This window comes from Polyergus mexicanus, unplaced genomic scaffold, assembly GCF_030449975.1.
Source record: "Polyergus mexicanus isolate NDT 795.1 unplaced genomic scaffold, iyPolMexi1.0 SCAF_6, whole genome shotgun sequence".
Taxonomy (NCBI): Eukaryota; Metazoa; Arthropoda; class Insecta; order Hymenoptera; family Formicidae; genus Polyergus; species Polyergus mexicanus.
In genome coordinates, this window is record NW_027223326.1 from 8,469,603 (window position 1) to 8,495,145 (window position 25,543).

General features: G+C 32.4%; 1 protein-coding gene across 5 annotated transcripts in view; it reads left to right on the forward strand.

The window, feature by feature from the left end:
- Positions 1 to 24,055: 24,055 nt before the first annotated feature.
- Positions 24,056 to 25,543, forward strand: part of Fas3 (fasciclin 3) — a 276,317-nt gene continuing 274,829 nt past the window's right edge. For 2 of the 5 annotated variants that reach the window (XM_070298016.1, XM_070298015.1), the window contains exon 1: positions 24,058 to 24,708. Coding sequence is in view for 3 of the 5 variants with exons in the window: in XM_070298013.1 (XP_070154114.1) it covers positions 24,615 to 24,708 (94 nt within the window). In the remaining 2 variants the exon portion in view is untranslated. Of the gene's footprint in view, positions 24,709 to 25,543 lie in introns of all 5 variants that reach the window. The other 3 variants (XM_070298013.1, XM_070298017.1, XM_070298014.1) reach the window with 3 other exon arrangements.

The window sequence follows — 25,543 nt, forward strand, 5'->3', positions numbered from 1 at the left end:
GTGTACCATTTACCTCTTTTGACCAATAATGGTCACCTAACTTATACGTAGATAAATCATTCTTCAGGCTAGTATTGGACCTACCTTTTGTTGATCCTGGCCGCATTTAATCTGGCTATTTTTAGCCAGAAATAAAACAGTTTCGACCTCTATCAAAGATCAACAAAGGAGAAAAACTCCTTCCATTGTCGGCTAATTAATTTCGCCGATGTATGAGCGTAATTTTACGCTCATAGACAGTCGTAGTACGTTAAGACTGTTTGTTGTACATTGTTTTAATATAACTTTGCTTTAACTGATATACAATGTCAAAACGTTAATTAAAAATTATGATTGATTAAAATTTTTGTAATATATAATATTACTCTTATAATATAATTTAATTATAATAAAATAAAATAAAGTAAACATTTACTTTTATATGTTTTTCAATATACATTTACTTTACAGTATTATTATTCGCTCATTTCTTTAAACTTTATTATACATGATTTGATCGATTGATTACTTAAATTAGATTATCAGTAAAAACAAAGTTTTCTGGTACGCCACACTACGTATAGATGGATGGATTATAAAATATTAAAATAAAATCAACGTACGTTATAAGAATAAATTATTATATACATACTAATAAAATTAGTGATACGTTTTCTATTAAATAAATAATTAATAAATAATTAATCATACAGAATGATAAAGAATGAATTGATAAAGAATTGGAAGTTTTTCTATATTTATGTTTTAGTTTGCTTTTGTAATATGCTTTAATGCAAATTTCTATTAAAAGAATGTCAAAAGTTATGATCTAATTTATTATAGTTCATCCATTTTAAGATAACGGATCCATCTATAATCTACAAGCTACGATCTACATCTACTATCTCTAGAGGTCCGTTATCTTAAAATTAAATAAAAATTTCTCACTCACCGGCACTGATGCGCAACAGCGGAGTTGTTGGTCTTGATGCTACGTTGTCTGCAATATACAAATATAAAATCCAAATTATAGCAACACTTAAAATAATTAATATTTCAAGAAATTATTATTGTACGCGCCGAATCTTATATCCGATGCGTGCAATAATAAGCAGGTATATAAATATGGAATAATTTTATGAAGTCTAAAAAAGAAAACTATTTTTTTCAAATAGAAACTTTTATATAAGAGATTTATATAAGAGTATTTTTCTCTTTGTGCGAATCTCTCTTGTTTAAAGTATTCAAATAAATGAACCAAATTTATACATATACGGGATTTATAATAATATGGATATTTATAATAATATACACTCACCCTTAGGTTGCTCCGCTGATGCAGGATGCCTCTCTTAGGCCTCCTCCTCCTCTCAGAATATCAAAATCGTTACGTTGCTCTGTAACATGCAAACAGAAGATCCAAATTAGCAGTGCCAAAAATAATTAATATTAAAAAAAATGTATTATATGCATGGAATTTTATATTCAATGTATATAATAATATCCAAATTAATAAAATAATTTTATAAATTTAAAAAAAAAGCACTATTAATAACTAACTTCGGACGAAATATAACTTTAGAACTTTAAGTATTTTTAAGAAATAATTTTTGCTTATAAAGCAGAAGAGAAAGATCACGACGAAAAATAATTTATCATTTTGATTCCTGTCACTTTCACATTCTTAATTATCTACGTATACATCATACGAAATACGCGCTTTGAGATTTATCATTGCAATATAATTACGTATTATTTAAGATATGTAAAAGATAATTAATTATTAATTTTACCGAATTATTTCCCGATACTTGTCGCAATTGCGTTTAAGAAGGGAATTTAATGGAGCGTTTCGCATTGTTTACTGCTCGAGTATCGCTGTGCAAATGATAACACATAGGAAAGGAATTTGAGCGTCTCGTTCCACCACAGTTCTATTCAAGTGTCTTCGTATGAATGATAACAAGGCCGTGATACGTAAACAATGTTTACGCGCGTCAAGGTTTACGCCAAGGCCAAATACCATGTTAAGTATTATCCTAATTCGCTGCCGAAATATTTTACGTATTATAAAATATATACGCAAAATATTAAATTATATAAGTTTTAAATTATACATCAATTATTTATTAAACGATTAATGTATTATGGAACTTATCGTTATATTAATTATTCAATTTTGCGATTCGTTTTACAGCATGTTCTTAATCCAAATTATATCTAGATCGTCGAAAAGTCAAATGATATACCATCGTCAACAATAAATATTTGACTCTATGTGTTGTTAAAGAAATAATTATTGTCCGTAAAGATCACAACGAAATAATAATTTACAATTTGATTTTAAAACTTTAATTCTTATTTGATTAATGTATGTATAATTTTTATTTAATTTATTTTGAAAAAACGGAGAACTCGGGTTAATATGTGTAAATAATTATACACACAACATACAAAATAAATGACGCGCTTATAGTGTTCTAGTATTCTTAAAAAGCAAACTACATTTAAATTTAAACACGTAATTATTTATAATTTTTTTATTCGATAATTCTATGTATTATATCATACAGATATTTTTAAAAAATATATAACAGAAAAAAAATAATAATTACAAACATAGAACGCATGCGATATTTATCTCATTAAAAATAATAATCTTTATTTTAATTTTAACTAAATTCTAGATTAATATTGGTATACCTAGTTAATAAACTACCGATTAAACAAAAAAAAAAAAAAAAAAAAAAATGTTTCGCTCACGCCATCAGATCCTTCATTTTAGTTTACGGTTTTGGATTGCCGTTCCTACAATTAATTATGTTATCTGCTCAGTCGGGCTACATAAATTACTGGTTAACGTCCACTTCAACGTTGGTACGCGTCAGAACTTGACGTGCACACGATATAGCCACGTGGCGCCGCGAGTATTTCAATTTGCAGTTGTATTCTGCGCCCAGTGTTTGAAATCCTGCTCCTGCGCGGCGGAATCGCGCGAATACATTTACATTACTTACTACGAAATTCTGATATTTAGCTACCGCCTATTCGGTGTGTATTCCCGACCCCCCAACTCTCCCTCGCGGTCTACGGTGCCGTTTACACGGCGTGCGAGATGTACGTTTTGCTTAATGGTAGAGAGCGCGTTATCCGGTGCAGTGCTTAAATATAGATGAAACGTACAATGAATAGAAACATATTTATGTGTTATCGACATGATGCATTTATGTAACAAATGTATAGGACTCTTTTTTCATATAAATTGTTCAAAAATATTTTTCTTTCATACAATCGCGATTAATTATATTATTTAATTCGTTATTTTAGAAATATGTTAAAATTTTCAATTTAAAAAAATAAATGACTTTTATTGCTTATAATAACAAAAATATTTCTATTGTAAGAATTTCCTGATTTTTAAGATAGAAACGAATATACAATAAAGGTATCCTCTTTTTTATCGCATCACGTTTGAATAAACGCGAAAAAGAAACACTCTTTTCTCCCAAAAGAGAATCTTGCATTAAAAATTCAGCCTTAAAAGATCTTTTGAGTATTATTTTAATACAATAGTTTAGTCAGTAATTACATCGATATCTTGGGTAATTGCTTAAAATGTAGGAAAGATACACAGACGTCGCGCGCGCGAAAACCACGGCTGGAAGAAAGTAATAATCGTTATGCAAAGCTGTGCGAGATAACTGGCAAGGGCTACTTAGGAGAGGGACTCTATAACCCCTAGCAGACTGTCGCGTACAGCAATCTCCCTTGGCGTAACCTTACATTTTATAATTTGGAAAAAAGAACGCAAGTACGTAACAGTGAGGCCACGATAAGTATGTACATAGAATTAAGAAACACACAGGACTACAGAGAAGGCGTTATCAAAAGAGATAGTTACTTCATTTTTCCTAAGTATCAACGAAGCAAGCATTATCAGATACGAGATTTATAATACTTCCGGTGCTCACTACATCAGAACATTTTGTGATATTGTATTACAATGATTTAAAACATGAAAAAATAAAAAATGATCTTTATGATAATATAACAATTACGTGCTCCAATATATGAAAGAAATTATGTTATAATCAAATTTCAATAAGATACTTTATACATGTAACTATATGGATAAAAACATGCCTATTTGCAATTATGTGTATGTGCATCTTTGCGTGGTTATTTTTCTATAGAAAAGTTAAAATATGGATAAAATCAAGAGAGGAAAAGGAATTACATATTTTATTCGACGTTATCAATTATCTCATAATCTATTGTATAATTAAATATTAATTAATTATTTTTAACAAATATTTATAAAACTAATTATTTTTTATATATTTATTATTGCGGATAATGTTAAATTTGCAAAGCGTAAAATTATTAAAATTTTCGTTTTAATATTTTTAATCAATATGTAACAAAAATGTCTCTTTTTTTTATTCATAAAATTCGTTTTACATATATTGCAAAATGGATTTTATTACTTCATATTGCGACTGATCGATATTTTATCCCAACATCCTTTGTACGCGTAATCTTCTTTTTTACATACACAAACTATCATTAGATAATCGGTATTTTTGATAGATATTCATCAATCATTACCGTATCAAACGCGTAAGCCGTCGTTTCATCAGATACAAATGGACGACCGAGTTAAAAAGTATATCAAATCGAAAATGCCGTTTGCGATGCGTGCAATTTTTTAAACTCCGAGATAAATATTCATGAGATGATAATATTTCAATGTAAAATCATAATACATAAATACATATCGTTGATATTTAATCCTTATTGTGAAATCACTACTATATATTTCATTAAAAATAATGTATAAATGTATAATTGTGTAATCATCTTTATATCGCTAATTATGTATATAAAATATAATATAATATTTATAAAATAATGTTCAAGGACTATTTTAAAATAAATGATAATATATAATTACTTTGTTCATTTTTAATATCTATAATATTCTTTAAAAATAAAAATAAAATCAACTCTATTTTTTCGCTATATATAATTTAAATTATTTTCTAAATAACCATTTAAATCTATTACTATGCCAAGAATCAAAACATTTAAGATTTTATGGCTCGTGCAAGGAACTGGAAAGTGTTTCCCAGACCGTTTCGTACAGTCCTTAAGAAGGCTGATGACCGTAACGTACAATTACGACTTAGTCGGAGAATAAAACGTATCGGGCGAATGTAATAGCAATGCGGCGCGCGAGATAAAAGCAAGGGACGTCGACGTCGGTAGGTAGACTAGCGGCAAGAGGGGTTTGGTTCGGCGGTGGAGCAAGAGAGGTGAGTACTTGAAAGCCTACCTGGTACTCTGCTAATGTTCTCGTTACGTTTTAGCTCCCGTGCTTCCGTTTCAGATTTAATGCATCCGCCAGCACCATCGTGACGGACCGGAATCGAGCCGGGTGTTGGCCACAGCGTGGCCGACAGTAGCCGGTTAGAATACGTGCAACTAGCGTGTACAACATATTGTGCGTGCAAACGCGTGAGAAATTTTGTCGCGTTACAACTAATATAATTTTTCGCACTTTTAGCTCATCGCGTTGACCGTTCCATGACGTTGAACGCACGTCTAATATAAATGACGATTAATTGAATTTTTTTTTTTTTTCGAGCTTTTATTATGTGTGACTGTCATAATCTTTCTTTTTGTAAAAATAAGTAAGTTCTTTTCAAAGTAAAAAAGAGCTTCAGTTGCCCTTAAAAAAAAAGGCTAAAAATTGAAATTAGAATGTATTTTTAATGCTAATGTAGAGACAATAATTACAATAATTTCGTAAACATAACTGTGTGTTATAATAAAATGACCAAGCATGCAGACGAGACAATGCTGTAAACGTGTTTAAAATTCAAATTAAATCCATGTGAAAACGAGAAAAATATTTCTGACAGATCGCGCTTCTCGATACAAACTTATCTCCTCCTAGCTGTTCGGGTTGGATATGTCACTTTTCAGACAGATATTACACATGCGAGCCAATGTTGCGCAGTCCATGGTGCAGAGGTGGTTAGTAGGATTTATGTATGAGACGCAGGCGAGCTTCGGAGAGATAAATTAGCCGTCTCGACAATAAAAAGTCGACTTGCGGATAGCCCGGATTACACGGATGTACTGTGCGCCGAATCGATGGTACTTTTTGCCGTTTCCTCTCTGATCATCCACCTTCAGTAATGTTATCCATTTTCGTCCCCATACTCATGCTTGAATCTGTTTTACTATCTTTGTTGCAAGAGTATCTCAAAAACTTTAATTCTTTTATGCAGTCTGCGTTACATATATTACTAACACAATGTAAAACAAAGTTTTTCTTGTTATTAACAATCAATCAATAGCAAAATAGCAGCCAAATCAAATTATGATGGAATAAAAAAAATCTCCTTAAAATAATGATATGCCTTGTACAATATTATAGGTCTTCAAAAGATTATACCTACATCAATTTTTAATAGCAAAAATAAATAGAGAGAAATTATAAATAATGTAAATATTTCAAAATTTAACGCAAAAGATTTTTCTCTGACAATGAGTAGAATATATTTTCTTATGTTCAACGAACAAGATACTTTCAGTTTGATTTTTTGATATAAAAAAATAATTTTTTAAAACTTTAAATGTGTTGTCGGTGGAAAATCGCGAGAAGATATTTTAAGGAAGTATTCTCAATATCTTTCCGAGTACCCGCGATATCGTATGTAACTTGGGCATAAAAGCACATTGAATTTTAAATGTGTCCACAGCGTGTCATAATCTCGCCTATGCAGCATGCTCGGACGTTTTCGCGTGTTTTAATATAAATAGGGTACCAGCGCGCGGGCTTAAGTTCCATCTGGCATGCTCTACGTCGCCTCAACTTTTCAGCATGTAAAATGTAAATGAATGGTGGCGGAGAAAGAAGGCGGAATGTTTCGAACGTTAACCGCATGAGAAATCGCTACGTCGACGATCTTCGCCGACGTGTGAAACGTAGGAACAATGCGAGCGAGCACAGTAATGTCCAGGGATGCGTGGAAAAAATGGTACGGTATGTCAAAAGTTTCATTTCGCGAAATGAAAATAATATTAAATCAGGTAGCGCACGCGCTCTCTCACCATCTGCCCACGTTTCCGAATTATCGTTCCGGCTGTGCCCAACATTATTCGACGCTTTCACTTTGTTCGCTTCTACACTCTCTAATTTGAGCAGAATTTCTGAAGGATTATCCTCCGATTGTCGCCTTTTTTATGAAACATTTTTCATAAAAATGAAAATGAAAAAATTAGACTTTTAGAAAAATGTATTCAAATCTCGCGATTACTTCGAGATTTAGAAAAAATGTTCTTTTTTTTTTATTTTAGCGTGCACAATATATGTAATTGACATTAATCCTATGAGCGAAATAGCAGAATTTTTATATAACTGATAATTCTTTTTTTTTTTTTTTTAGAAACGCAAAAAAGAAAGAGAGAAGAATAGCAAACTTAATTTAAATTAACAACAAAAATCTCCGTTACAGTCTCTCGTAGCTTCTTGCCGTGAGATAAATGCCTCCAAGGTACCTGGTGGACAGTGCAACCACCGAGAGACATCTTGCGCTTTACGTTCGTAAGCCGCTGCCGTTAATAACGTCACGCTCGTCTGCATCTTTTTCCGCAGTTTTCCGCCATCGTATCTCTATATTACCGTTGTGTCACCATTTTCTCTTTTTGCTAGTCTACGCAATTTATCCACGTTGTGGCTATTTAATTAACCTCGATATGATCTTATATAGGTGTCTTGAACTTCCCTATAACCCGCAATTGTTTACGTTAAAATTCAATGAATTTGTAGTCAATATTGCTTTGCCGAGAATTTAATAGTTAAAAAACTCGAATATAAGCTTACTTTAATTAAATTTGTAATGTATAAATCAGACATGCACATAATTTGAGTAAATACTAATAAAAACAGATATCTTTAAAACTGTTGCAGATGTCACCGTGCGGTGTTTGTCATTTAGCATTTCGAGAGTAACAATCGAATGCGAGCAAAACGTTTAATCTGCCGTTTAAAAATTAACTCGTTATCGGCTCTGATTGCATCACAAGTAAAAATCGAAATCGCCCAGCACGTAACGGATCAATAATGCTTGATTTTTTGATTCGTTAGAGCGCACACAGCCTCGATAAATCTCTCACAATTAACGCGATGCGTTTGGAGTAAGCGATATATAAACAAATTTCAATCAGCGGCTCAGCAAATTATCGATTTTCGGATATCCATGTTATCACCTATATGTCGATTTGTTAATTTTTAAATAATATGTAGCACGAATCAAATAATAAGATAAGGTCGGAAAAATTTATTCTCTCAATAGTATTCTTCAAAAAGTAATAATGCGCATTGATAAGATGTCGTATCCATTTACGATAGATTCAAAGCCATTTATTATTATTCTTTTTGAGAAAAGTGTCCGGCAACATAAAATTGTCGATTAATAAATACGTCGATCAACTACTTGCCGGAAACACCTCCTCATTTACTCGAAAATAATTATTCGCTAAATTACATGTATACATCAGTTCCGGAATGAATAAAATATATACATTCGTTTAAACAAATAAAGTAAATTACGTAACAAAGTAGAATCAATTATACACGTTATTTACTGGAATAAAATCATCGCGATTTCGTATGTCAATAGATACAGAGCTTAATAAAATAAAATTAATATAATTTAATATCATTAAAATGCGGACAAAATACGCATAATATGGTATTATCGCAATTTATTAATTATCGCAATCTATAATTACGCAAATACGCAAAATACGCTTTCGAACGGAGTGGCCTTTATCTTCGCATTTTATTCCATGAATTACTGCCACGTTATTCCGCCTATGAAGAAAGAATCGACCCTCCGTGCGCGGAATTTCCGTGGAATCTCAGTCTCATCGCAGGTTAAATTACGATTTCATATAATTAGGCTGCAAGGAAAAAGCTGCCGTACCCTTGCCTTCTGCCAGTCCCTTCACCGACAAACCCACTTCTATCTCTTACTTTGTAGCACACTTGACTCTGCCGCCAATTTTTGCGTTTATTAACAGTTTATTCTGAGAAATCAGAGAGAATCACAAGCGTACGAAGCGAATATAACGTTGCGGTCGCGTTTACGCGCTAGTATTTCGACTGGTTTTTGAAAGGATCGTACTTTATCGATTCGCTATTATTTTAACGAATACACGGGATAACGAGATCCAACGCGAGCGGTATTAATGCATACGCGTGTATCCGCTTGCCAATTATATAACCGACCATTATAATAACTTTCTCCCAACTGCGAATCAAACCGACTTTGTTATACACGCTATTAAATGTATAATAACCAACGTTGTGCATTATCAACACGATAAAATCGCCACCATACAAACTTCATTAAGCTCATAAGCTCCTTCATGTATTAATATTATGTTTTACATTATAAGTTATCAGATAATAATTTATGAAATTTTGCATTAACTTATTGCATTGTTTTTATGTGTGTATGTCAGATTTCTTTACCATAATTTAGGATCAATAAGTACCTATATACTCCTTTAAGAAAGTTTGAATGCTATTTATGCGGTACAATATAAGATTCAGATCGTAATAGTAATGCTGTTTATCATATCGTGCGTTTATATAGAAAATATTGTATCGAGAGGCAAGTGCTTGTCAAAAGCAGCTATTGAAAATCGAAGCCAGACGCATTGTGAGCAGGACTTACATACATACACACACAATCGCATCCTCATATATCCAATTACCGGCTGCTTTGTAAGAATGTATTGTATGAATTATACATTGTATATCTTTTTAGCCAATCGTTTTATGCGTCTAAAAAGAGATATTTGCAACTATATCTCAACTTATTAAAATAAAATCCATATTTGTCGATATCATATAACTATTGTATCTGCGATATCAATATAATTTAAGCTTGGTTTTCCTCTATAACAGAAAATTAAAAAGAAAATTAAATTTTACTAAACTATTATTATTTCAGAATGTTTAATTATCTATAAATAATTATTGCAAAAATGTTTTTGTTAAGAACAATTGTTAACAGATGAACTCGTAGAAGAAATATGTGCCACATCGAAAAAGCTGTATGAATGTATTGAAAATTAAAAATTGCAAGATAGATTATCGATATTGATATGTTTTATGAGTTATTTGGCTTACTCGTTTTACTGATAAAACTGTTATTTAAATATCACTTTTGGAAAAGAAATTGTTGACATGCTCGACGATTAACAGTTAAAGCAAAAATTTGAAAACAAAACCAGTGGTCACCAAACGCATGAAATGATATTTACGTGACACATCAAGTCTTGGGAAATATTTATTTGTTGGCATAGCGCTCGAGAAATAAATCACTGTATTCATGGAAATCAGAGCGGAAATATAAGAAAAATACATTTTAAAGTGAATAATCGGATTATTAGTTTTTCGCTAATCTTTTCTACAAAATTAGACTCTCTTTTATTACGGAACGAAATTCCCGGATCGTTCTCCCTGTATACGACAAAGTAGAGATTATCTCTGTCGTCCCATGAAATTGAATCCTTGCGCAACTTTGGTCCCCAACGAGAGAAACAGTCGCTTTTGCCCCATTCACAGTATTGTAATTCCACCGGGATTCGGATCCTACACGCATTATTTCACATTTGATGGTGCATTCAAAATTCCGTCGCGTATATAAACGGATTAACGCAAAATATTTGCAAAAAAAAATTGAGATTTATTTCCTGTCTGTCTGGTTTTTTTTTTTTTTTTCAATAAAAAATATTACGCAAAGCATCGCTTACTCTCCCGTATGTGTACGTGAACGAGATTTTATACTGACCATTTATTTGTAGGCGTAGAGTTTTATATCACACATGAAATATGATCAGTAACATTCGAAATAAAATTTATCATACAAAAAATAAAATATTCACTAAAATATTACTTAAAATATTTACTTAAAATATTTAGTTATCCAAACTTTTTTTCTCTAAAGTACTAATCGACAGGATGTGTGCAGCTCTCTTATTTTTTATACATAATAATGGATTTGATTCAAAAGCAATAACAATTTTTCTTTCAAGGTATTTTTTAAATTACAAAAAAGAATAGAATGGTTCGAATTGATTGGAAATTTATTAAATTCGCTTTTTTGCAAATTCCTCGTCTTTCTTTCAAAACGCAAACATACAAGAGATAAAACTTAAAACGATAGCTGCATAAAAATGATATCATTGAAATTGCTGCATACAATCGAAAATCTTTTGACCTAAATAAATATCCAATAACTTGTAAATATTTTAATTTTGAAATATATTCTGTCCGGATATTATTTATCGTATTTCTATTGAAATATTAAAAACAAAATTAATTCATTACAACCGAAGCTATTGATATATAATTTCATCAAAACTGTAAATAAAATGATAAAAACTTTATATAAAAATGCAGTATAAAATATGTGAAAGAATATTTCTCGAATAAACGTTATAATAAAACATATTTTAACAGAATATTTTATATTTAGATACCCATGAGTTTGTCAAATAAATAACAAAGAGTAATCAAAATAAAATATATCTTCATTCAAAAAAATAGAATAGTGAAACATAATAGAAGTTTAGATACGAATTTGCAACGATAAATTCAAAAGTCTTGATAGCGCAAAACATATTCCAGAAATGAACCCGCAAAGCCGAACGTAATAGTTCCATTCATCGGACATTCGAAAGAGGATTTTACAGACATTCTGTATCAAAGCACAGCATGCAAATGCGATTATGCCACAACGATATACGAGCGGATCGATACGCCGCATTTCTCGAATACCCTTTCGGAATTTGACAGCAATTAATTTTCTGCGGATCTAACTTTCCGTTTTTCTCTTGATAATTTTTCGATTATTCTGTGCAAGACATTATTGACCGCATAACTTTCTTATACTTGAACTCCAAGTTTTATCTCGCATGTATAAACATCTGTAGATCTTTGAATAATTATATTATACTTGAGAGATTACCTGATAATATTTTATCGTTACTTAAAAACGTTCCCTTTTCAATTCTCTTCGACGATTAAAAAATATGATAATAATTTATCTAGCAACATATATATAATTAGCATTAAATGCGAATGTTTTTTTTCTAAATCATAATATTTCAAAAATAGCTTAAAAATATCAAAATTGATATTTTGAATAGATCAATATTATTATCGCTATTAATTTCTTTCGATTATATCTTCATGCGAGGGAAGTACAAATTTTGCACAAAGTGTAATGCTAACACCTTAATAATTTTCACATCATGACAAACACCTCTCGTGCTTTAACGCGCAAATGTGTACCGGTTCAATGAATCGGTAATATTTTCGCGAGGCCATTATGCACAATTATTCCACAATTGCGCCCAATTTCTACCATTGCGCAAAGATCGAAATGGATATTATGTAACAGTGGAGTAACACGGCGGCGCACATCGGTCATTAATATTTCGTGCTTGTCATCGAAATTCAATTTCCGCACGCGGTGGTCGACGGCCGCCAGGAACTCTAATTCAGTGCCTGTGGTCCCGTCAATCAACTATAGCATCAGCCAAGTAGCTGGAAATAATTAACGCCTTGCGCGCATTGCAGCTCGTAAACATTCCGATTCTATTCCGATACTATTGTTTCGATTAAGCAATTGTGCAATTCATTTCAAGTTCACGAATCTATTCATTATTTTCGCGCGGTCTTATTGAATCGTAACTTTACGATAAATTTAAACGTCAATATTTCCAATAATTATTTTCTTAATATCCGACGCAACGACTATTTCTATCATTTTAAATGGCCAATTAACAATCAAGTGCAAATAAATAATTTAACATAACATAAAAAAGATTGGAAATGTGACATATTCTAAATGCCTTTTTTTGCATTAAAAATGTTTTGCTCTAACGCATATCTTATTATTGCTACAATATATAATAGAAACACAAATAGAAAATAATAAAATCAATGAATATTTCTAATTAAGAAAAAATGTTTTTCACACACACACACACACACACATATACACACATGTATGTATGTATGTATATGCATATGTTCGAATCAAAATACAATTGTGGATATCTATATCTTGTTTGATAAAACAAATAATGTATTCCAATTGTATGCAATTAACATGTGGTAATCTAATGATAATTACGTACGCGAGAGTCTCAATCATTCAGTATTATGCGAGACTGGGGAAATCGATCGTTGGATGTCGAATGGCTTTAATTCAGCAATCGTATAGTCCAATTATCCCCTTTAATTCACGGCGCAGCGATTAAAATGGGATACAGAGATATTCGACAATGTTAAACATTGTAATGACCGTTCCCCATAACTTTCCGAAAGAGAGAGAGAACAGACGAGCAAACGAACAGCATACGCTCTGCGTCATAAGAAATATTGTACTTTAATGCAAAAACTTCTTTGCAGTATACAATGCGATTCTGAATAGAAAATTCGCCATCCCTTTGTTCCTGCATTGAGTATCTTTCCCCGCCCTCCGCATATCGTACGTTCGCAAATAAAAATCTATACCCTCGATATATATATCGATATTCGTTGAGACGCATTAAAGCGCGATACTTTCCCCTTGCTTACTCGAGTTATTCGTCGAAATATTCGATAACATGTTCGCAGCGAAAGAAGAAAATAAATATTATGACATGAACCGCGTTACTCGTAAATTACATTGTTTTGTTCCTTACCGTAGATATCCAATTTCCCGGCGAATACCAAGACGTTCAATCTGTAACAAATTGAGTTCGACATAACGTGCCACCTGGATGAGTATGCGTAATATTTTATACCTTGTACACATTCAATTTTACTAATTCTGAGCAGAAACCTTACAATTTATACATATATATATATATATATATATGCTGAAAAAATATTTTTAGCTATATTAAATGCCTCTATATATATATATGTACGACTGCATATGATTGCAAGTTGCGCAAGAAAACATTTTTCTATTGAAAATTCATGAATAAAAAGTTTATAAGATCAATTTACGCGGAAACGATTTAAAATAAGAAATAAATCATACCAAATCTTTTCAATAAATACCGAGGATAATATAAAACTATTTGGATGATATTACATAAACGAACGTTGATACGATATTAATGATATCACATAAATCAATGGTACGTTGCCATATTTTTAATATATATTTATATCAAATTCGTACACTATTTATCATTCTGATATCAATTTAAAGAATTCCTACATGTATACGAATCAGGTTTGCATCGGAGTAATATTCATATCGATATTAAATGCTTGAATAGGTCCAACGCAGACTTTGATGCTATTGTACTCGTGTTTTTCCCTCTCGAGATCTGTATTGATATTTCAAACTTGCAATAATCATTCGCAACAAATAGTCGTTGCAAATTAAAATAGAGAGAGAAATTATTGCAATCTACTATAAAATCATTTATAGAAAGTAATTAATTTTGCTGGGTAACGGAATAATTTATAAATGTATGTGCGCAAAATTCATATTAATTTAATTAATAAACTAATAAAACAAATTAATTTGAAATAAGAAATTTAATATATAGATCTAAAAAAATTAAAATTTTTTATACAGAAAAATAAAAATTGTTTTATAATTTGCAATAATAAAAAAAGAGAGAGAGATACAGTTTTATATTAATAACAATAAGTACTTTGATGTTTCTAATATAATAATATATTTGTTTATAAATTCATTAAACATTTTTCTCACTCAGTACTTTTAATATTCATAATAATGTTCTTAGCAGATACGTAATAAATGTATAGCAAAAAAGATAAAGGCAAGATTACGATGTCTACACGATAAACGTTTTTAAAGCGTCAGTTTTAATAAAAATACATTTACCAGATTGTAACTTCAATATTTGAATTTATTTAAATTACATTGTGATGAGAAAAGATATTACGAATTTACATTCACGAAGAGTCTAATTTTTATCAATTCGTTCTTACTGTTCTTTAAACATTAGCAGTGAGATAAGAGTGTAACGACTTTAAAGTTCGCTCTCCCTTGCAATAATATGTGCTTTTCCTTTTACTTTCATTTAATATTCGCGTTGATCGCGATACGCTTCGGTAACGTATTACAGAATTTCTATCTTCTTGCAAAAAAAAAAAAAAAAAAAAGAATTATCGCACAATATTATTTCGAGAACGCGTTTACATACTTTCACCGATGATAAAATCTGTTTGGCAACCCTTAGGACAGGACAATACATACCCTCGTTTAAAATGAGCAAGTATAAACAGGCAATCACGTTTGGTCCCAAATTTAAAGTAGCAAGATAAATAAGTTGATAGGATGATACTAATTGCGATACCGAGAGCATCTACTGTATTAAAGAGATAACAAGGAGCCCATTAGCGTAACGAGGCCGAGTAATCAAATGTATTTTTGCACAAAGTTCTGTCGCGCACAATAATGAACGCTAATACAATTATGCAACGCACATGTTCCTGTCAATTATGGAACTTTAAATTGTTTCGAAGCATGTTAAGAACTTGAGCTATACTCGTATCTACTGTACTCGTGCTGATATAACAAGATCCGCAGGCTTAGCATCTCACAAAACTTGTGGAAGATCGTTGAATAATTACGAGATTGAAATATCAACTAAAAAGTTAGTATTAAACCAATATTAAGCCTTTTAACACATAAAACGCGATTATAACACTTATCGTAATCTTCAAACTTCAGAGACGGTGGATATAATTTCAAGATAATAAAAAAAAATTCTCCCGCTCATATTCAAAGATATGATTCCAAATTTTCGCGTAAACACGACAAAACAAAAAAATGATCAATATTTAAAAATAAAACTTTTGCGTACAGAGATATCTTATACATGACATCCGTAATATAAATTGTAAGAAACGATAGCGGCGCAAAAAAGATTCGGATTAAAATAGATAAATGTTACTGCGACATGAATCTACATTGATTGAACGCGCACATGTTCATTTGATTACAGTAATAACTTACTGCGTACAATATTTGAATCGCGTAAATTAAAAACCGTTTTTCTTAAACAAATCGCAATTTCAAGAGCTTGCTTAATTTTGGTGTTATAATGATGATACATACATATATGTATATTTGTTTGCACGTTATATATACGTAAATTGTCTTAAAAATTTGTAAGAATAGAGATTCTCTCTCAATAATAAATATATGAAGATTAAAGAATTATGGTCAATTAAATTCTCAGACGTGCAATTATTACATACATATATCATTATTTTCATAATCCTAAACTCATCTACCTTTAATAGAGAAAAAGAAAATAATTTGAAAGTTTCTATAGACTAAAGAGTTAACAAAATATTTAAAAAGTAAAAAAAATTATATATAAAAAAATTGTATATATGAAAGAGAAATGAGGTGAAATTAACATTTTGTTATATAGTAATTTTAAATTCACCAAAAATTTCCAATTATATAAAACTTCATCATATAATTGTAAATCTCTTAATATATCTTATATCAGGAAAATGGAAAACCGTATAACTTCTGGTAGCTAATTAACGAATAAAATAATAACGTAACTTTCTGATGTGTGCCGCTTACGCACACACGCGCGCATTGTCGAATGTGTAGTACAGTGTAGTATAAACTGACTATGAAACCCCTGTTAATACAAACGTGTAACTCGGCTTGCCGCCAGTTAGGACATCAACATTTGCTAGTGTCAACTACCGTTGCTGCACTGCAGCTCGTTACGTCAAATTGTGTTTTCGGTATTTGGAAACATTGCTTTCAATAATTTTTCTCTCAATAAAAACTGCTATGATTGTTAACAATGATATTAATTATATAAAGAAGACGAATCTCATGGGTAATAGGACTGAGAAATAGGCTATTAAATTTTTTCAATTAAAAATATATTCTAATATTTTCTAATATAGAAATAAAATTCTTTTTATATATAAAAAATTGCTTATATCAAATACAATTATGAAAAAAAAAAGAATAATAAAACATTCCCTAATTCTTATACCAATGCACATTCGCTGTTTTGTATACGTTATGTTTATATGAAAATTAATTTAAATATGTTAAATATGTATAAGATTTAATTGGTTTTATAAACACGCAAAATGCCATCGTAATAGTGAATAAATAGAGAAGGTAAGCAATGATGGATTTTTCTAATATGCTGATGTCGGCGAATCGTTACGGTACCGTTTGGATACAGAGCAAATTCATACAAGCGTGTAATTCCAGTGGCCGCTAGTTAAGGGACCATTATTCACTAGCGTCAGCTGGAACTTGTTTACCATACCTGTGAGATATGATGTGATATTGCTTCTATATTGTTCAGAAAAAGTTTTGTCTCAAATGATAATAGTTTACTAGAAAATGTAGAGAAGTATAAAAAGAGCCTCAGTATTTCCCAAGAAGTTATATTTAAGAGAATAAGTTACAAATCATAACATTCCCTTTCGATCTGTTTTAGTTATATTATGAATCAAAATATTGTCCCGCATTTTGAATAAAGTTATTGTATAATTTAACAGGAGTTCGCAAGTACAACGTTTCGTTGAAGCGTCAGATATATTTTAATAAAATTATTTCTAAAAAAGTAATTGACATAATTAAAAAGTTAAAAAGTTATCGCATTATCATGTGTTACGAATTTAAAATTATATCTTTTTGTGCGCGACTAGAAGAATAATAAAAAAAAATTTATAATTTATAATTTATATAAGAAAAAAGATGTAAAGCATAAGCACATTTTTGTTTGATTCACAATATCTATTTGTTCAAACTTATAATAACAAATTTTAAAAATACAAAATTGTTAAACGAATTAAAAAATATATATAAAAACGTGCAAAGGATATTTCGTGAAAAGAATGTCGAAATTTAAAATATCTAATCATTCTTAATTAAGTATTAAATATTACATTTTTTGCGGATTAAACAGATTCATTTTATAGATATTCCGTGTACGCGCGATAGCACCGATATAGATGGTTGGAATAGATGGCTCGAGAAATCGATGGCTAGAGAAATGACCGTAACTTAGCGAACTCACGAAGCCAGTGTGACTACCATTTGCTACAAATTCGGCTGTTTCGACCGCTAAACACGATTATATATATGCGTGCGCGTTTATAACTACAGTCAACTCGATTAGTCGATTTCGTAAGCAGCGTATCTCCGCTATAGAGAAACAGCGACGTGCTACCGAGACCATTTGATCATGTACCGAAACTTTATCTCTGAAAGATATCTGACCGCGCACGTAAATAACTGCTTTAATATTGATAGTCCGTAGCGATTCTATGTCACGATGTAAACGATAAAGTAAGTTTATTCGGCTAAAGCTATGAGACCACGCAAAGATTTATTATAATATAAAGTGACTAGATTTCGATTTTCGAAGACATGCTTGTCTCTTTTCATCATTAGATTAAAGTAAGCTTTCCAGAAAAATTTATTGCGCTTGTTTTATAAGAATTTAAGAATTTTTAAATAATAAATTTTGAAATATAAATTTCTCTATCATAAACAAAAATAAATAAAAATATTCATAATTATAAGATGATTGATATGATTATGACTATTTTTAATTCATTGATCCATCAAGTAAAAATTTAGGCACATTATTTATTTTGTCTACAATTTCACTTTATCCCCGAATTCCCATGTCAAATATTCTTACACGACGATATATTCAATTTCTTTGTAGTCTATTTTATAAATAAAATATTTTTTTGAAATATTTATTTTATTTTTTGTTATTGTTTGTTATTGTTTGTTATATTTGTATTTTTTGATATATGATAAAAAAATAGAAGATCGTGCACATTCTAGTTTTTTTTTTTTTTTTTTTTTTTTTACTGTTATCCTAGCCGTATGCAAAAAAATATGATTACGATACGCTCTGAAAAAATTTCGTGATATTGTTTTACAGTTTATTAAAACATTCTCGTCAAAGCATCCGATGATATCAACGTCAAATCATGAAAAGGTTACAAAATAACGCATCTCGTAAGTTGCAATTTCGCTCTATATTTTACTTTATTTTGTCGCATTTATATTCATATGTTTCTCTTTTCACAATTTGTTTTCGTTTTAATGGAATTGATTCCATACCCAAAAAATATTCATAAAACGCTTAAATGTTACATTTATTTTATTTTCGTTACAATTTTATCAAGTTTTTTTCAAGATAATTATAGCATATTAAGTGACACTAATTCTATATATAGAATTACGCGCGCGAAATACTTTTCATATTTATTATTACATGCGTTAAATCATAATTGTTATATCCATTATTAATTCGCTAAAATGTAAAAAGTAATTGATCAAAAATAAAATGAATTTCTAAGAATATATTTTCAGAAAGTATAAATTTTGATTATTTAACTAAACTTTTTTTCTATATTTTGGAAACACAGTAAGCATGTCCTAATTGTCATAAATCAAAATACAGACAATTTAAACCGTATTTACCAATATGATCTCTGGGATGCGCGCAAACGACACACATGCGCCCATCTCGTAAGCATATTTTCATGCAAATGACACACGACTGCACGATGACGGCAACAATGGTAGCTTCGTGACGACCGACACCGAGATCGTGATCAACATTTCTCTTACCTGTTACATATACGGAGGGTAGACCTTCCCTAGGGCTTCTCCGTTGCGGCATCGATGATTGCACCAACCGCGGTGAAACGCTGTCGGATTCGTATTCGGTTACGTGCATCCTACTATAGCCGATGAATCGTGTTCGCAGCAAACCTGCAACGAGATATTGCGAACGAATAAATATCGATACCTGCTCATTATATCATATCGCAAAATCTGCGTGCTTGTCGGAGCACGTGCGTCCGTTTTCCTGCGCTCGTTCTCATTCACCTGCATGTCGTATCTTGACGTATCTTTGGCCTCTTTTCTCCGCTTTATGCGATATGCGCGATAACGGTTGCAAGCTCAGCAGTGGCCAACTCTCGGGTTTGCTCGCGTTCACGTAATTTACGTATGTATCGGTCCGATCACGATCGACCTTTATCTTATTCCGATTGCTTTCTTATCGCATACTACAGTTTCTGCGGATTTCTTCCGAATTTGTCAGAGAATAAAGATACGTGCTTCTTTATGTGTATTCCTTATAACGACACGGTCGTTCACGTATAACATTGGCTCACTTATAGTATAAACTGTGCTTACATTATGGCTTAACTTTGGAGGAAGTAAGTTTAAAGTAACGCGACTACTTTAATATCTTTCGCTGCTTTTACAGTTTTACAAAGTTTCAAAAAGTTAAAAATAAATTTAGTAGTTATGAGATCTCGCGTGTGTGAGTGACCAAAGCATCCTCATTTTTATAAAATATTTAATCCAAAAAAATACATATATTTTCTATCAATGCATAAGATACAGACATTAGGATCTTTATTAATTTTTAATTCATTTATTTTTTTTAATTTCCTCTATTCCCAAATACACTTGTAAATTAACAAGAAACAATTTTCTCTCTTTCACACCCCTAACAATTTATTTATAAAATTTACAAAATAAATTATAAAACCATCTAAATTTTTGTAAAATTTTATATACATTCAAGGATGTGAAAGCTCGTAATTTAGTTGATTTGATTGCACATTGTCTTCTACAACAGTATTTCTAAAATACAATAATTGTGTCAGACTATTTCATATATCATAGTGATTATCTTTAAGCCTTATGATATGGCATTAACCGAGCGATATACATCGTGCGCGTCATACTTGGACATGAATGACACATAACCCACTAGATTCTGGAGACCAAGAGACTATAAATAAGCGCGCAGATAATGTCGTGAGTCCGCTTACCTTCGTTAGAGATTAAATTGGCATCTAAAATAAGTATGCCTAACGGATTACCCAAATGAGCTTGTCATCTGAGCGGTTGCAAATCTAATTTTAAACTGATGCTTCAGCACTACATTATGCATCCGATTGGATGTTAGATCATACATTAATTTATGCGAGATATCGTTAATTCAAAATGTTTTTAGATATCATAGTATTTTTAGATTTAGTAGTATTTTTAAAATAAATATATTAAAACAATTATATATTTTCAAAAATGCAATTAAGAATTTCGACAATTTCGAGTTGATTGTATTAAAAAAAAAAAAGAAAGAAAATATGATTATTTTAAATATTATCCTTTAAGATTTAAATCTTTTGTTTCCTTAGTGACTTAGTAATTGTCACACTATCAACGCGATATACAATATTTACGTACAATAATTATTGCGTGCTTATTTATAGGCAATACATCTATCTCGTTGCAATTTAATTTCTCCGTTTATTAATATACTTACTTGAATAATATTTGAAGACACGTGCGGAGAGAGAGAGAGAGAGAGAGAGAGAGAGAGCGAGTTAATTTGATGATCGTTCGATATTTTTTTTTCGGCACTCCCGATATTTTTCTCGACACTCCTGATACTGTACATCAGACAATATTTATACTCGAAAACTAAATCTCTCGAGAATTTTATATATTTAATACACAATACGTGATGCGATTGGAAATGCGATCGCTCGACAAATTCGCATAATTGATATGATGATACTGTATCAACGCATAATACATACGCGACGAATATTTTTTTTCGACACTCCCGATATTACACATATGTTTACTTGCGGGCAATATTTATTTTCGGTAACATAAAATGACTCGATAATAGATCAAATTATTGAAAAGCAGGTTGTGATCGCGAGAGTGAACATTTTATGATCGCAAACCGAGATTATAGACCGATTCCGTCTTTTTGTAACTCACGGGATATCGTAATATAGTATATGTAATCTGATCTCGTTTCTTCGATACTCACGTGATGGTCGATCGCGATTAAATCTACATTTTAAATTTACAAGCCACACAAGTGCGAGGATGATTAAACTCTTCACTTCCAATTCCGATCGAATACTGTAGTCCGATTCCGAAATTCCGAGTTCATGTTATACAAATTAAATATGGCTGTCGTGACGTGCGTTAATTTGGCGCTAATTTCTATGAGGTGAAATTAACGCAAACATATGTATGTATATGGCGTCGCGACGCTATCGCGCCGTTTGATTAGATATAAATTCGACATTAATAAATACATATATCGAATATACAAAAAAAAAGAGAAAAAAAGAAAAGAAATATCGTATATAATTTTTTCAATCTAATTATTAATAAATGCTTCGCAATACGTATTAGATAATTGATTTATCACTCTTGATAGTATTGTAGATAAAGGGAAAGAGAGAGAAAGAGATTGCGCGTGTAACGCGTATATGACACGGGTAAGAATCGCGAAAAGTTTAAGTTATTTTTCACGACGATCGAGATTATATTGAGCGAGAAGTTATATCGAAAAATATACAGGATGTATCTGAAATGATGCACTAAACTTTAGGAGCATATTCTAGTCGTCAAAATAAGACTTTTCTTCCTATGAACATGGGTCCGCAAATGAACCCTCCTCCTAGCCCCAGAAGCCCCTAAAGTTTGTGGAAAAAATTAAAAATTGGCTGTATTCCAGAAAAAAAAAAAAAGAAATGATAGAAGGTTGAAATTTGGTATAGCCTAGTAAATTATGAAGTAAAGTAAGCCACTAAAATGAAAAAAGAAAAACGTATATGAAAACATTAATTTGCCATTTGCCGGACCCATGTTCGTAAGAAAAAAAAGTCTTATTTTGACCTCTAGATACGCTCGTAAAATTTAGTGCATCATTTCAGATACACCCCGTATAGAGGCTATGCTCTCTCGAAAGACGGGAAAATATTCTCGGAAGCGAATTCAGCCACTTTGTTTACATTAAGCGAGAGCGAGCTTATCTTTCTCTCTATCCTCGCTCCTTCTCTTTCGTATGTTTCTATCCCTTTTTAGGATCGCGCGCTTGTTTTGTTTCGGTTTTTTCAGAAATTACCGTGTCGACGTAATGCGATACATACACACATTCGAAACGGATTAGCACACGCATGCATGCACACAGCTCTATTCGCCGGCCGAGCTCGCTTCCGAGAATCTCCCTTCTTTTGCACACGGCCTCCTACCTTCTAACTTTTTTCGAGACAGTTTCTTGTTTAGTCCCATTTCGACTATCGCGCGCGAGTATCCGGTCGAAAACTTTACGATACTTACTCGTACGTTAATATCCCGCGTGTATATTCGATATACGCGAGTTACGTATATTAGAATATTACCTTTTGAATATTTCGTGTCTTGTCGGTTGTACGTACAAACTCGGAATGTCGAATCGGACCACTGTGAAGTGAATCGATTCACTGCGCTAGTGACCTCAGTCGGAAGTTAAATACATGTATTTAATATTCGTGCCCATCTAGTGTGTTGTGCATACATCGGTTATTTGATATTGAAGGAACATCGATTTATGGATATAGATAAAAAAAGAAAAAAAATCTCTTATAATGTATCGTCCGTAAAGCGTGCAATGCCGGGAGTGTCGAGAAAAGAATCAGGCTATTGTATTATGCGTAAATGTATCGGTTATGTCGTCTAGCACTTGTGTCGTTTCAAGATATGCAGCGTCGGCGATCGCTTCTTTTTCGTCTTTTTGTTATCAAGGACACATTCCTCGCGAACACGATCGAACGACGCATGATTGTCGTATTAATAAACGCGATCGGGATTAATTATTTTCATCGAATGAAAGTAATTGCTTTGCTTTGAACGTTACGGAATAATATCGGTAAAAAATATACAATTCTTTAAGAGTACATCAATTCGCGTCATTAATTCGATCGAATCACATCGAATATTATTCGGCGTATCAGAAATATCCATGGAATTTATTTAGACAGATATGATATTCGCGCGATAATAATTTATTCGTTCGCCTCTCAAGCTTGTCGATATATGTATGTGTTACTTATAGCGTGAAGTAGCTTGAATTATATGTCGCGTTACGTATGTATGATTCGAATAGAGAGGCCGATAGAGAATGACACGTTCGCGAAGGATATACGCGGCACGCGGTACAAATTCAAGGATAATGCTCGATCGCGCGTATGCCTCGAAATGAATACATAGATGCGCGTACGTACGCGACGGTGCGACACGCGTGAGACAGGGGAAGGTTATGGAACGAGAAAGTAGGCACGCACGGTGTATAAAGGTAGTGGGCCGAGCGCGGCCGACGGGTGGGGGAATCGGCGAGGTGCTCGGGCGATCTCGGCTGGTCGCCGAAGTCTCACGAAGTGTCCCGAAAGTAAAGCGCGCGACAGACGGTCTTCGCGCGTCGAGCTCACCGGTCGTTCTCGTTCGCACCTCTTCGGTTCCTCGTCGAGTCGACGTTTACGCGACGACGACTCCCGAATACGGATTAACGTTTCGGATCGACGAAGACGCGCTTCTCCGCTGATATCTCTTGTTCGTCCGCGTCGAACAAATCACGCCACGATCGAGTTTCTTGTGTTCATTCGCGACTGTTCGCGGAGTTGACGCCTGAAGTTCGCGACAGAAAAAAAAAAAATCAGTTTCCGAGTGTTTCGTTTTGTGATGTGCATGAAGCCAACTACTGGTCGCTGCAAGATGATGACGACCACCGTCTTGGCCTGTGTCCTCGCCGCGCTGTGTACGACGTTTGTTAAAGGTGCGCGACAAGTTACATCACACGGTGAAATCTCGTTATGACGAATATCATAATTTGAATGCACGTCGACCGACGACGTCATCGGTGTGTATGTCTCATGTATGATGAAATCGTGATAAACTCCATTCGATTGGAATTCGTTATAATGAGATTTTATTGTGCCTTTACATATATATGCGCTTTTTTGACGCGCATTTAATTTTGCTCCGAGCGTCAATATATCTCGCTATTAATCGGCGTCGAATATATATCGTGTGATCCAACGTATTTGAAAAAAGATCGAGAGATATAATTTTATATCTTTGCGATCGTTATCTCGAGAAGCAAACGCATTTAGGCAAATGACAGGCGGGCTCTCGTAACTTTTCCTCTCGTTGGATTCTCTCATCGCGTTGAAGATTCGCGGGAAAGGGAAACTCGTGGGAAAAATTCGCGAGTGCTTTGAAGTTGACAAGAGGAAGAAGAAGCGGGAAAAGGGGCTTGATGTGCAGCGGTGGTTCACTTCACGTTGTATGCGTTCTGCGCGGAACGACGCGTCGACGTACGAAATGAATATAAACGCTGGCGGGAAAATGCGAATGCACGCGACATCGTCATCGACGAGATTATCCAACTCCGCGTGTCGCGAAAGCCGGAATGAGATTTCGTCTTCTCCTGGATGCGTTCGTTTCGAGCGAAACGAATTCGGGACGTGGATAATGGCGCGTTATAAATGTAATGTAACATCGGCGAGCTATTCCGCGTATGGTATATATGTATAATTGATGTGAATAAAATACGTGAATATAATTCGACGGTCGATTAACAGCGTGATATTAATATTAAATATACGAAA